At 33.5% G+C, this 15,723-nt stretch overlaps 1 protein-coding gene across 1 annotated transcript in view; it reads left to right on the top strand.

The window, feature by feature from the left end:
• The window catches only part of LOC150104863 (ubiquitin-conjugating enzyme E2 A-like), a 78,321-nt gene that overhangs the window by 19,253 nt on the left and 43,345 nt on the right, over positions 1-15,723 (top strand). The window contains exon 2 of the mRNA XM_090396022.1: positions 697-777. Coding sequence (XP_090252148.1) covers positions 697-777 — 81 coding nt within the window. The remainder of the gene's footprint in view (positions 1-696; positions 778-15,723) is intronic.

Raw genomic sequence — 15,723 nt, 5'->3', positions numbered from 1 at the left:
GGTGCCCCTGGGGGATAGTGCACCTAACACTTCTCTAAGAATGATTTTACATATCCGAAAGAGGATGGTTAAATTGATAGCGCGCTCTCTCTCTTTCATAAACATTCCATTCTGACCTACATCTGTTATAGGTATTTTCAAAGATGATGTTAGAGAACTAGGCACCATCATCCCCCTGCTTTCTTCCAAGATGGTAAAAATATATCATACACAGAAGCTATAAATTATGCCATGAATTCTGCAATTTATATAGGCATATAATGTTGTCCGATTGTCATTATGTTTTGAAACATAAACTTCTCACATTTTTAATTTGGAATTTTATCTCCAGTGGGGTGAGTATTGTTCATCATGCACAGATGAATTATTGAATCATTTTATTGAGAAGCACTTTGTATTCCACGTGTCATAACTGTTTGTGGATCTTTTAGCAATATTTACATGATCTCATTTATATTATCTGTACTTACTGTTTTGATTTCAGTACTAGTGACATCAGTAGTTATATCTAAAATCTGTTAATCATTTATCACATTTACTGCTGTTTATACATAGTGTTGTAATGCATTATTGATTATCCCATAGTGTGAAGGGAAAAGAATTGAGTAACTATAATTGGTTCATTTTTTAATGTATTGTAGAAGATCATAATTTCAAAAGCAAGATTCTAACAGTATACACTGTTTTCTTTTTCAGATTGCAGGAAGATCCACCTGCTGGTGTTAGTGGAGCACCAACAGATAACAATATAATGATATGGAATGCTGTAATATTTGGGTAAGTTAAATTGATCATTATGGTGCAGAATTGATTATTTTGCAATTACACAAATGTGATACTTTATCAAAATTAATATAATTATGGTAATATGTTCCTGTACAGGAAATGAAAATGATCATAAGGTAATGCTATTCAATCAACACAATTATACTACCTTTTGCATGTACACAGCAAAAAAATCCTTCAGCTTATTTTATTTCACTAATACATTTAGAATTTAGTAATGTGATATCTAAATTTGTTTGTATCAAGATGACATTTTCATTTTGTAAATATCTATAGTAAATGTTGAGAGGGATTAGAGTTGTTTTGTACTATTTGCACAAAAAATTGCTTCAACCTGTTACATCCAGATGGTAGCATGGAACATCTAAAGATAAGCGTGACCATTTGGCATTAGTCTTCTCCTTCAACTACTTGTATATAGACTATCAAAGAAAATTACCTCTCACTTTTGCACAACCACTGCATGTCTCCTTCTCCAATCTTTCATTCTATTTACTCAATTAATGATTCCCTCCAGCTCTTTAAGAAACAATAGATTCTTCTTTCTTGCTGATCACTTGCTTGTACATGGTACTATTGTATTGCAGGTTTATAAAACACACACACAAACAAAATCAATTCTATATGTTATTGTTAAGCAATAACCTTTATATATCTAGAACTACAATTATTACATAAATCATTAAGCCCAGAATCAATCTTCTGTAACAGTTCAGGATAAAATTGAGTTAAATATTCAGAATTTAATTTCAGAAGTATTCATAGGACACAGTCTGCCAAATTTAAAGTGGTTAATCCCATTGAAGAAAGTTAACCTCCCCCCCCCCTTTTTTTTTTCTTCTCCAATCTTTCATTCTATTTACTCAATTAATGATTCCCTCCAGCTCTTTAAGAAACAATAGATTCTTCTTTCTTGCTGATCACTTGCTTGTACATGGTACTATTGTATTGCAGGTTTATAAAACACACACACAAACAAAATCAATTCTATATGTTATTGTTAAGCAATAACCTTTATATATCTAGAACTACAATTATTACATAAATCATTAAGCCCAGAATCAATCTTCTGTAACAGTTCAGGATAAAATTGAGTTAAATATTCAGAATTTAATTTCAGAAGTATTCATAGGACACAGTCTGCCAAATTTAAAGTGGTTAATCCCATTGAAGAAAGTTAACCTCCCCCCCCCCTTTTTTTTTTCTTCTCCAATCTTTCATTCTATTTACTCAATTAATGATTCCCTCCAGCTCTTTAAGAAACAATAGATTCTTCTTTCTTGCTGATCACTTGCTTGTACATGGTACTATTGTATTGCAGGTTTATAAAACACACACACAAACAAAATCAATTCTATATGTTATTGTTAAGCAATAACCTTTATATATCTAGAACTACAATTATTACATAAAGCATTAAGCCCAGAATCAATCTTCTGTAACAGTTCAGGATAAAATTGAGTTAAATATTCAGAATTTAATTTCAGAAGTATTCATAGGACACAGTCTGCCAAATTTAAAGTGGTTAATCCCATTGAAGAAAGTTAACCTCCCCCTCCCCCTTTTTTTTTTTTTTTTTAAAGCACTACATTTTCTGTTTTTCTTTTACAGATATCTTTACAGGTTGTCATTCAAATGATTTGACAATTTTGGAACATGCATTTCTTATGTTGCTGAATAACTCTTAAGAAATTAGTCATAATTGGACTAAAATAAAAGGCAGGTTTGGGTTAAGTGGATATGTGTTTTCTGCAAACCTCAGCAAGTTGCACCTGAGCTTGATGGAATTAAAATAGTTTGGACATTGTATAGGGTTCTGAAAAGTTCATTCTGGTTGGACAGTTAAGTGGGGGGGGGTACCATGCAGCTACATTTTGCAGATTGTACAACCATTCAGTTATTTTTAACCAAGTTTAAAATAGTTATTCTGTGTATGGCTTGAGGTTGCTAGAGAATTTTGGCCCAGTCAAGGTGAAGGGAATAATTTCCCCTGTATACATTGCACCAATTGATTTTGTTCAAATCGTGAACATGCCTAATGGTTTCAGTAGAGTAGTATGAGGATTTGAATGAAGAAGAAAGTAAAATGCTGCATTTGCCACAGTTCACATCACTGATTTTGGCTAGTTACTCAAATGTTTTTACCTATTTAATCTAAAATAAGTGATCTCAAAAATCTCATGTAAAAAAGTCAGTTGCTGACAAAGCAGGATGAATTCAATTTAGAAGCTGTTTGATTGCCATTTTCTTAGTTGTTAACAACGTACATTTCTCCCTGAAATTTGAGCAGTACTAATAATAAAATTTCTTAATATATGCCATAGTATTAAGCTTTATTAAGTATACAATATTTTAGAACTATATAGTCAAATACAGGTAATTCTCTTTTTACATGATTTTGAAATAACATGGTTTAGAAAACAAAAGCAATTCTATTTTTACATGTGTATTTTGATTTAACACGGTTCAAATGGCGCTTATTTTTAAAATTTTGATTTGAATTCGATTCTGTTAAAAAGGGTATTTCCATTATAATTATCATTTCCTAGTACTGTACATATCTACTTAAACTTGAATTTTGGGGAACTCCCTTGATGCTTTAAATATCAGGATTACTGTACAGTGCTTACAAATGCCAAATTGAACTTATATAGCTTTATCACAAAAAAGTGTTGGTGGCTTTAAAACAGCTAAGGATCATGTGAGTCTATTATTTTACAGCAATGGTTCAAGAGATTTAAAAACTTAATAGGTTTTACTATTACTCATTAATCAATTCCTAAGACCGCGGGCAAAGAAAGGTGTGGATTTTAACACGTTACTAGTGCACTGGAAGACAAATAAAAAAAAATTTTTCTTGGATTACAAGAAAAAATTTTTAATGAATGGTTCCATTATTGTTTTGTTTCAGAATTTAAACGCTATTTGATGGGGAAAAAATCTGGACTTTAAAGTTGTATTGATTATAGACAATGTGCCTGTCCATCCTGTTTAAGAACACCCAAATGTGGAATTTTCTTTTCTGCCATCTAATTCAACATCCTTAATACAACCACTAGACCAGGGTTTGATCACTACTTTCAAAACTTACTACATAAGAAGAACATTCCAATACATATTGGATAAACTAGATAAGGATAATTTTCTGATAGCTATTGATATGAGAAAGAAATTTTCTATTTCGGATCGCATCAAACTTGCTAAGTTGGCATTATCAGAATGGAAACCATCAACTTTAAATGCATGCTGGAAAGCTACTTGGCCAGAATCTGTGAAAAAGAAAAACCCTGTGCCTTTGCATACAACTGAATCCCAACATCATCAGATTAGCACACACAGTTGGCAGAGAAGGATTTGCTGATTTTTCGTCTGCAAATATTGAAGAATTGATGGTTGACAAGGTGTTAGTGATAACAAAATAATAGAAGCTATCCTTGAGAATCTCTTCATCAGCATCATGAATGATGATGATGAAGAGATTCTACTCGCTGCAGGATTAAAGAAGTGCTTCAAATGGCTAGTAAAATTGCAAAGTCATTTTCTTACAAATGATCCAAATACTGAACGATACATGACTTCAGTTCACCGATTAATTACAGAGTTCGTTGTAAAAAAAAAAAAAAAAAAACAACCTTCAGAATTATTGGAAATTAGTGCTAATTTAGTTCTTTTTACTGAAGAAAAAATTTCGGCATTGCAGTATGAACAGGACGGCCAAAGTGTTTCAGGTGATGGAAGTGATTTAATTTGTCTTGCACAAAAGAAAATGCATCTATTGTCAGAAAGTGACTGTGAATAAAATTTAACTGATAACAATGTGCACTGGTGTATTTGGACCTTTTCGAATTTTTGTTTTATTAGTGACATACTATTTTCTTTAAGAGATGAATATATATATATATATATATTCTTTTTTACACGGTTTTCATTTACACGATTTTTTTCTGGAACCAATCTACTGTGTAAATGGAAAATTGGGTGTATACTAATTTTTTATACATGAGATAACAATCTCATATATACAATCTTAATTGTTAAAAATTTGAAAAAACACCCCAACTCAACATCACCAGAGTTAAAGATCGGTACTATCAACATAAGAAGCCTGAATGGCAAAGAAATGGAGCTAGCTGAGGAATTAGATAAGTACCAGATCGGCATAATAGGGGTGATTGAAACAAAAAAGACAAAAACTGGTAAGATCTTTCTTAGCGATAAATACAAAATGTTATATTGAGGCAATGACAATCGAGGAAAAGAAGGAGTAGCCATTGTATTCAACATTAAATACGAGGCTAATCTTTTTGAATGGCAGGCAGTCTCAAGTAGAGTGATGTGGGCAAATATCAGAATGGGGACTGGACAATGAGACTTATTTGTGCTGGTCCCACAGAAGGTTCTACTAAGGTAGAAGTAGAGGAATTTTTTGAGGATTTAGAGAAAGCATCTGACACAATGAAAAAGGAAAAGTTGGTCCTTGTTGGGGATCTAAATAGCAGAATAGGAAATGATTGTCAGACAAACAAAAATATATTGGGAAAATTTTTAGAAGAAAGCAAAGCTAATAATAATGGCAAATACCTGTTAGATTTCTGCTCAGGACATGGACTGGTTATTACTAACACCATGTTCCAACATAAAAATGTGCACAAATTCACATAGAGACAAGAAATAAGAAAATTCTTATTGACTATGATATTGTTGATAGTGATGTTTTCTCCTTGGTACAGGACACCAGAGTGTACGGAAGATTTGAAATTGGAAGTGATCACTATTTAGTCTTGAGCAAGATAAAATCAAATTTCATATTGAAAAGAATAACATGTAAGAAAGTTTTAAAGCGAATAAAAGTTGAGCAGCTCTCAGATGTCAACTGTAGACTAAAATACACAAAGATTATTGAAGAAAAAATGAAAGAGTTTGAGAACAGGAACCAAACCTTGGAGATTCAGTGCCAAGCCTTGAAGAAAACCTTGATTGATTCAGCCAGAGAGGCATGTGGTGAAGTTGGCTGCAAGGATAAAAAAATCAGAACTCTATGGTGGACACAAGAAGTTAAAGAGGCAGTGAAGGAAAAGAAGAAAGCATATCAAATGTTTCCGGCAAATAAGTCAGCTTATGCTCTTATAGAATACAGAGACAAATGTAAGAAAGCTAAACACTGTGTAAAACTAGCTAAACAAAAGTCGCAGGAGGACTATGGCAAGAACATGGAAAATAAATATCAAGAAGGTGGTAAGATATTCTGGAGGTTGTTCAAGAAGCTTAGGAATGGAGGAAAGAGTGCTGTAAAAAGAGTTATAGATGATAAAGGTGACATGAAAACAGGAGAAAAAGATATTCTTGAACTATGGAGTAAGTACTTTGAGAAATTGTTAAATGAAACAAGCAGTGATAGCACAGTGGTAAAAAACATCCAACAGGCATACAGTCAGGAATACATATACATACTTGAAGTAGAAAAAGCCATCAAAGGTTTGAAATGTGGAAAGGCAGCAGGAGTAGATGATATTCAACCAGAAATGCTGAAGTATGGTGGTATAAAAGTCTTACATTGGCTTCACTGTATAGTTCAGAAGCCCTGGACAGAGGGACGAATTCCCAATGATTGGAGTAGAGCTCTCATAGTGCCCATATATAAAAATGGAAATAAAACTGAATATGAGAATTACAGAGGTATTTCCCTACTAAGTGTTCCTGGTAAGATATATGCAAACATACTTGAGAAACGGTTGAGAAGAATTGTAGAAGAAAAGCTTGGTGAAGAACAAGCTGGATTCAGGACAAATAGAGGCTGTCAGGATTAGATCTTCACTTTACGACAAATAGTTGAGAAATCATGGGAATATAACAAAGATCTGTATTTGAGTTTTGTCGATCTGGAAAAGGCATATGACAAGGCGCCAAGAGAGAAGCTATTCAATACGCTACAATTATATGGTGTCAATGGGGCATTATATCAAGCAATACTTAGTCTTTATTTGAGTTGTAAGTCAGCAGTTAGAATTGAAGGAAGTACAGGAAAATGGTTTAATGTTATATCTAGTGTGAGACAAGGATGCACATTATCCCCCTCTGTTATTCATAATCTATATGGATCCCATTATGAAGGAAAGTGGTATTAAACATGATATCAAAATTGGAGATGTTAATGTCAGCTCTTTACTTTATGTGGACGATGTTATTTATCAATAAATCCGCTATAAGTCTGCAAGAATCCCTGACTAAATTGAATAACTGTTTTAATAGATATGGTATGAACGTCAGCAATAAAAATACAAAGACAATGAAAATAGGCAGAATCGTTGAAAATGTCAACTGCGTTGTGAACGGAGAACCTGTGGAACAAGTAAAACATTTCACCTATTTAGGCACGATTTTTAGTGAAGATTGTAAATTAAATATGGAAATAGACAACAGAATCGATAAAGCTGGTATGGTAGGAAGTCAATTGAATAAATTCATATGGAATAAGAGAGAAATTAGTCAGAGCACTAAATTAGCTGTATACAAGACAGTGTTCAAACCAGTTTTAACTTATGGATCTGAGAGCTGGGTCAGAAGTAAAACACTAGACTAATGACCACAGATATGAGAATCCTGAGATAGATTAGAGGCGTGATCAAGTGGCATCAATGGCAATATCATATTAAAAACGAGGATATTAGGAAAGAACTTGACATTGTCAGCATCCACAAATTTGTTAGCAGAGTTAATCTCAGGTGGTATGGTCACTTAAATAGAATGGGCGATGAAAGATTAATAAAACAAGTGTTCTCTGCCAGGTTGGCAGGAAAATGACCCAGAGGAAGACCAAGATATAGGTGTATTGATACTGTACAAAGTGCCTTAGACGATAGAAATATAAGATCTGATAATGTTGGAGTCTTGAGAAGTAATAGACTGATCTGGAGGAAAATTGTAGATAGGAAGTTAGTAGTGATGTAAATTTTTCGTGTAGTACTATCATATCCTGTATACCCCTTGAGTGTACATGGCAAGAATTTGATGATGTATACAATCTCATATGCAACAATGCACTTTTCTCACCATGTGAGAAGAGTGCTTTTCACCTTTTTACATGGTGCATTGAAGTTTTCATGTTGTGAATTCAAAGAACTTGCTCCCTCTATTCTTATCATGTACAGTTTACCAGTATACTTATGTATATATTGATTTATGCATATATATTGTAAATAAACACTCATTACACAGTTAAAAATTTACACTAATTATTAAAGAACTCAAGAATTCTCGAGTTCTTTAATAATTTATTAAATTGGCACTGTTGATATTTTCAGACCTAACTATGATGCACATTGTAATGCAAATGTCAACAGTGCCCTTTCATGACCTGATTTCAAAATTTTCCTCCTGAATTTTGTTCAGTTACATTTATTAGCCAGAAAATTTTTTTTATTTCTTTCTTGGCTTCCCTTAACCTCCTGTGTCTACCATGGAATTTTTAGTTTTCTATCCTTCCAGACAACCTTAACACTAGTTGAATTAGTTGATGTCGTCTTCAGATTTTTTCACTAAAATTTAGAGTAGATGCTGGCTGTCTAACCTGTCTGGTCATAGTATGAACATGAATAATTGCAGGTGCAGGGTACCTGGTAGACCTCAGTAAATCCAGGGGTTGCAATTGGTCTTTAGGAGAGCAGATAAGGGATGCCAACTCTGGTTTGTAAGTAGTCACAAGATTGTATTTTTGAGATCTTGGCCACCTTTTCAGAGAGGCCACAGATATTGGTCAGACATCAGGTGACATTTTGTCTCCATTCCTCCATCAAAGCATCACTGAGTTCAGCAACAGATTAAGGATGTGCTGCTCTGGACCTCAATTGCCACTCCAATTTCTCCCACAGGTTTCGATGGGGTTGAGGTCAGGACTCTGCGCAGGCTAGTGCAGTCGTTTAACACTCATTTCCTCATACTGTTCCATAACAGCTGCAGCTTTCTGGCATGATTGTCTTGATAGTGATACAATTACATAAATTAACAGATATTGTGCTATATGGACAAAACTCCTGCCTCCTACAGAACTTTATTCCTTCTTGAGTTCACACAGGAGAAAGACTAACACAAAACAATGTGTTAGTTTCTATATGACAAGATATAAGCATATCTTGTCTTCATCCAAGACACTTCTGTAATTTCACTTTCTATATGGAAGTAGCAGCAGCTCATTGAATAAACTACTAAAAACTCATCACTTTAGAATGAATTAACTTTCTGTGTGAAAGTCTCCATATTTATTTTAAAACCTTATCAACAGTTTTAACGCTTCAGAACACTGCTTCTATATTAAAGCTTCTGAAGAAATAACTAAACAATTTCAACAGTTAAAAATCGCTTATCAGACTGAAAATCCTAAATGAAACAAACTTTACCATGCTAGTTCTATATGAATTGGAAATCGATAGTTCCTTTTAGCCTCAATCGAAATAAATCCTATATGGATTAATTGATCACTCCAAAAACTTGACACTTATCTCTTTATAACAAAGATATACTATGTCCTCTATTTCTAACTTTTCTTCTAATTTCTACCCAGTCTTCATATATTAAAGACAAACTACAGTTCTCTCCTGCTGTGTTCCTTCACCCCCTGCATAGTTCAGAAGGCCTGGACAGAAGGACAAATTCCTAATGCTTGGAGTAGAGCTCTCATAGCCCATATATAAAAAGGGAAATAAAACTGAATGTGAGAATTACAGAGGTGTTTCCCTACTGAATGTTCCTGGTAAGATATATGCAAGTATACTTGAGAAACGGTTGAGAAGAATTGTAGAAGAAAAGCTTGGTGAAGAACAAGCTGGTTTGCGGCCAAATAGAGGTTGTCAGGATCAGATCTTCACTTTATGACAAATAGTGGAGAAATCATGGGAATATAACAGAGATCTCTATTTGAGTTTTGTAGATCTGGAAAAGGCATATGACAAGGCGCCAAGAGAGAAGCTATTCAATACGCTACAATTATATGGTGTCAATGGGGCATTATATCAAGCAATACTTAGTCTTTATTTGAGTTGTAAGTCAGCAGTTAGAATTGAAGGAAGTACAGGAAAATGGTTTAATGTTAAATCTGTTGTGAGACAAGGATGTACATTATCCCCTCTGTTATGAAGGATGTACATTATCCCTTCATATTATGAAGGAAAGTGGTATTAAACATGATATCAAAATTGGAAATGTTAATGTCAGCTCTTTGCTTTATGCGGACGATGTTATACTTCTAAATAAATCTGCTACAAGTCTGCAAGATTCCTTGACTAAATTGAATAACTGTTGTAATAGATATGGTATGAAGGTCAGCAATAAAAAGACAAAGACAATGAAAATAGGCAAAATCGTTGAAAGTGTCAACTGCGTTGTGAATGGAGAACCTGTGGAACAAGTAAAACATTTCACCTATTTAGGCACGATTTTTAGTGAAGATTGTAAATTAAATATGGAAATAGACAACAGAATCAATAAAGTTGGTATGGTAGGAAGTCAATTGAATAAATTCATATGGAATAAGAGAGAAATTAGTCGGAACACTAAATTATCTGTATACAAGACAGTGTTCAAACCAGTTTTAACTTATGGATCTGAGAGCTGGGTCAGAAGTAAAAACTTGACTAAAGACTAGAGACCACAGATATGAGAATCCTGAGAAAGATTAAAGGCGTGAACAGATGGCATCAATGGCAATATCATATTAAAAATGAGGATATTATGAAAGAACTTGACATTGTCAGCATCCAAGAATGCGTTAGCAGAGCTAATCTCAGGTGGTATAGTCAGCTAAATAGAATGGGCGAGGAAACATTAGCAAAACAAGCGTTCTCTTCCAGGTTGGCAGGAAAACGACCCAGAGGAAGACCAAGATATAGGTGAATTGATACGGTACAAAGTGCCTTAGACGACAGAAATATAAGATCTGATAATGTTGGAGTCTTGAAAAGTAACAGACTGATTTGGAGGAAAATTGTAGATAGGAAGTTAGTAATGGTGTAAATTTTTCATGTACTATCATATCCTGTACACCCCTTGAGGGTACATGGCAGGAATTTGATGATGACATTTATTTCAGAAATAAGCAAGACTTAACAGCAAAAGATAAAAATATCTCAAATTGTCTTGCTTGTGACATACTAAAATGAATGTATTTAACTAACAATAAAATAGCACCTCATTACTAATTTCTTAACTTTAATTCATATTTTATATTTTTAACTTGTTAGATATCTGAATTTTAATACAGATATCCTACAATGGCCCACTCTAAGAATAAAATATAATAATAATTTTTTTTTAACTAACAAAATTTACAAGTTCCCCTATGATTGGATGATGTTTTTAGAGAATACTTACTTAACCTAGCTCTGCATTTATAAGACTCATCGGTAATTTCATTATCTCCTTCATGATTATTCCAATTAGACTTAAGTGAAATTTTAGAATTTTCTCTCATCTTTTTATCCAAGAGAATATTTTAAGAAACCTTCTTAAATTATTTCTTGATAATACAGTTCTCTTATCATAATCGTGTCTCTTGAGTGTGTCAAAGTGTGCTATAATAAACTTTTTGAATACTTAACATTCACAATTGTATATATCACGGGAGACATCTTTTTCAAAACTGTAATCCAGATGCTCCTATTGGTTTACCTTTATTTCTCTGATTATATGTCTTGAACTAAGACCAAGTTACCTACTTTCTTTTCTTTTCTTCCTTTTTATCCATTTCTTGGAAGATTATTCTGATGGCATCATACTTCAAACTGAATAGGATCTACATTTGTAGCTCTAGAAAGACAGCCAGCAGCTATGTTGTATGCCAGGTAAATTAGACACTTTCAAATCATATTCTTGAACTTCCAAAAGCCCACCTGACAATTCTTTAGTTTTTATCCTTGATATTATTCACTAATGTTAAAGGCTTATGGTCTGGCTTTAGTTCTGTATGCTGGACATATAACAAAACTTTTAGCTTTCTAAAAGGATAAATTAGGCCTAATTCTCCTTACTCTATCATGGAATATTTTCTCTCTGAGCTACCAAGTTTCCTACTAAGGTATGTTACTGGTATATAATCCTGTGATGCATCAGCTGAAGTATAAAACTTAGATCCTAACTTTGGATGAATTGAAACAGGTGGATTTATCAAAATACTTGAACATCAAAAGCCTTCTATTGTACTTTTCCTCAAGAAAACTTAACACCTTTTTGTAAGATCAGTAAGAAGATTGAGGTAGGATAAATCTCCTATAATAGTTTAGCATTCCTGCTAACCTAATTTCCATAACATTTGTAGGATTACTTAAGGAAAGAATTGCCTTGATGTTTTCATTATCAGGTTTTATAACTTCCTTATCTATAATATTCCCAAGATAGTTCACTTTCTCAAGAAATAATTCACGTTTTGAGGTCTTCAATTTAATTTTGCCTCATGAATCTTCTGAAATGAAAGTACAGAGTTCTTTGCACCTTGAGGTAATCTAGTCAATTCATACTTACACCAAGGTGTAGAAAATGCAAAATACTTCCTGTCTTCTTTTCTCAAAGGTACTGTACGCCCACAGATGCGAGACCCTTCAACACTTCTGCATATGTCAGAAGGAGAATCCATTCCGATAATAGGGTAATCAATCTGTCTTGTGGGATGAGTTGTTTATTATTACACATCGGAAAATTAACTTTTCTTTTATGAACATTGTAGTTTTTAAAGTGGTAACTATTTTGCTTGTATAACAGTTGGAAAATTTTACATATAAAGCATGTGATTTCGTGTGTTGGTGACCAATTCGTACATACTTTATTTCTTTCTCTTCAGCATGAATTGACTATTCTTGGCAATCTGCTAGCCCCGGTTCTATGAACTGTCGGTATACAATATCTGATAGTAGCCATTATTATTAAGGTCTAACTTTGAAAATACTCGAGCACCATGTAAAGTGGCCAAAAGTTCTTCAGTTGCAAAGTGGAAAAGTAATAGATTCAGTCACTTTGTTTACAGCTAAAGTCAACAAATCTGAGATTACCATTAGGTTTCTTCAGTAAAAGAAATGGAGTGTTCCATGATGACTGAGAATGCTGAATAATACAAGCCTTTAAATATTGCTGAAGCAAGATTTTAAGTCTTTCAGAGAACTTCAGAGGTGCCTAGTACTATTTTATAAAGACAGACTTAACTATCTACCAGATTTGTACAAGACAATCTAAGATTGCTTCCAGTAAAAGTATTTTACCTTCCCAAATGCCTTAAGCATTTAGGTAAAATATGCTTATCCTCAGAATTTATGCTGCTTAGAGTCCTCTCAGGCAGAATATCAAAAGAAGTAAGACCTTCTGCCTCACTATCCTTAGTATTTTTGGTCCACAAACAAACCTCATGGATTGTTTCATTCAAAAGAAACAGACTTTTGAGAAGGTTTGGCAGAAAATTTGTAAGATGGCTTATGAAAGTCAACCCCATGCAAAGAAATAACTCCAGATGAATACAATTCGCCAATGGTTATTGTCGTAATTAATCTGAATGGTTTAGAATCAATTGCATTTCCCTTATCCATTTTCAGGATTATTAATATTTGTTACTTTTGGGTGGTTTTGCCTACTACATGTTAGCTACATCTAGCCTTATATTGTTGGCCTCACTGGAGAGAAGGTTGTAGATTCCATGCTCAATTTGGGTCATGAAATTTTTACTTGGTGCATATCTGTGTACAATGGCGAAGTTTTGGCCATGACCCAGTGCATTCATGGCATCTGCTTTGAGAGTGGTGGAGGACAAGTTAACCATATTGTATTTTGGGCAATCTTTGAAGGCTTTGGCAAATTTTTCAATAGGTTGAACTTTTTGATGCATCGACTTTTTAATTTTTTTGAATTCCTTGTCAGCTGATACATTGGAGATGTCTAAGAGGATTATCTGAAAGTTGGCATTTAGCATGGTGTAGAGCTCTAGTTGCACATATGAATAGCTTCATTACTGTTGGCATCTCAATGGCATTGTTCCCAGAACAGATTGGCATGATGCATTGCTGCATTTTTGCCAATGCTATACCTGCTTAATTGAAGTGACTTGGAAAAGTTCTGTGTTTGGTCTCTAGAGCAGGGTTTCTGAATTATGCAAATTAATAAATAAATCTTTCCCTCATACTAAAATACTATAGATTTTAACCTTTTGTAGATGGGAATCACAAAAAAAAAGAGAAAAACTTGGGATATTTTAACATGATGGTACACCATTGATTTAGTTCTCAACATCTCTACATGATAAATTGAAATCCTCTGTGTACTGACCCTTCCCGTTATGCATGGCAATACACATGCCCAACACTTCTGTTGGAAGCATCATTATCATCATCCAATTCCTGATATACCCGCTTGGTCTGTACAGAATGCTATGATTGTACAACATGAAAAGTTTATATAATTACTGACTTTTTATTAATAGCTTCCCTGCAAATTAATCTTCTGATAGAACTACAATATTGGCAGATTTTTATTTCAGTCTTTTAAAGTACTTCAAATTATATCAATCCACTTAGCTCTTGGTCTTCCTGTGAGATTTTTCCTTCCATTCTGTTTAAATGACCATTCCACATGAGATAAGCTCTGTTCACACATTGTTGAAAATGCCATATCTTGTTACTTCCTAATGTCTTCATTTTTTTAATGATTCTGCCATTTCTCTAAGTCTTTGAACTGTTTTGCTTCTAATTCAGCTCAGAATTAAAATTGGTTTGAATGTTGTATATAGTTAGTTTAGTTTTTGACTAATTTCTCTCTTATTCCACATAAATTTATTCAGTTCATTCTATCATAGTAGCCGTGTTTATTCCCTTGTGTGTGTGTTTCCATATTTCACATGCCATCTTCACTAAAAATTGGACCTGTTCAGGTCATATTAATTTTTGAAATTTTTGTTGTACATAGCGACTTCTGAATGTTGGCAATGTTTGCCTTTTTTTTGGGGGGGGGGGAAACAGTAGCTAGAAATAAGGAACAGTATCTTCATTCATTGCTTGGCCAGCACACAGAACCACAAATTTTGTGAGAGTCCTTTATTTTCTCATTCTGATTTTTTGTTCTTGCAATTATCTAATATATTACTCTACAGAGTAAGTTATCTCTATTTATGGTCTATTGTGTCTGAACTATTAGTTTAGAACAACTAATAATTTGTATTTTTGCTTTTCATTTTGTTGAGATTTGTAGTAATTGTGTTAAGCAGTACTTGTGTTTGACTGATTTTGTTATAATTATGTATGAACTTTGCAGGAAAAAATTAGGTTGTTTACATAAATGAAGATATGCTTGTCTGATTTGCCTTGTATTATATGACATTTTATTAATTCTTCTTGGGTGTTTTCTCTTAATACTGTTTTCTTTTTAATTATTTTAAATTGTTGTGGTGTCATGTTGTAATTGGAGAATTAAGTAGCAAGGGGGACAGCGTAGCAGATTAGAATGCCCTCCTGTGATGAGTTCTTGGACTCCTTGCAGGTGTCATGTTGCAATAATATATATTATGTGATTTTTTTTTTCTCCTTTAATTTTCTCTCTCTCTCTCTCTTTTTTTTTTTTTTTGCTTAGTATGATGTCATGTGGCATTGGTCATAGTGTTATGCAGATAATGTGGTTTTCTGAAATTCTCTGTTATCTTAGAAATGCCTATCTCCAAGACTCATGCTGGTACTGCATGCATTGTTACAGTAGTTAGTTCCAGATTTTGTTATTTTCACATTACAGGTCTATTCTCTTGTGTATGTAAAGATGTTTCAACTTTTTTATCAGGAATTTGAAATGTTTACACCACTTTTTAATGTCGGTTTCCTTCATAATTGAGTCTTGGAGATGAATAAAGAGTGTGCAATCTTGTCTCACACCTGATTTGACAACTTCCTGTAGGTCCTTCATTTAACTTTCCCCAGATATTTCTAT

This window comes from Typopeltis vanoorti, chromosome 7 (genome assembly GCF_054136105.1).
Source record: "Typopeltis vanoorti isolate ZY-2024b chromosome 7, IOZ_Tvanoo_1.0, whole genome shotgun sequence".
NCBI classification, from domain to species: Eukaryota; Metazoa; Arthropoda; class Arachnida; order Uropygi; family Thelyphonidae; genus Typopeltis; species Typopeltis vanoorti.
Note: the sequence above shows the minus strand (reverse complement) of the source record. Positions and strands in the feature narration are given on the sequence as shown.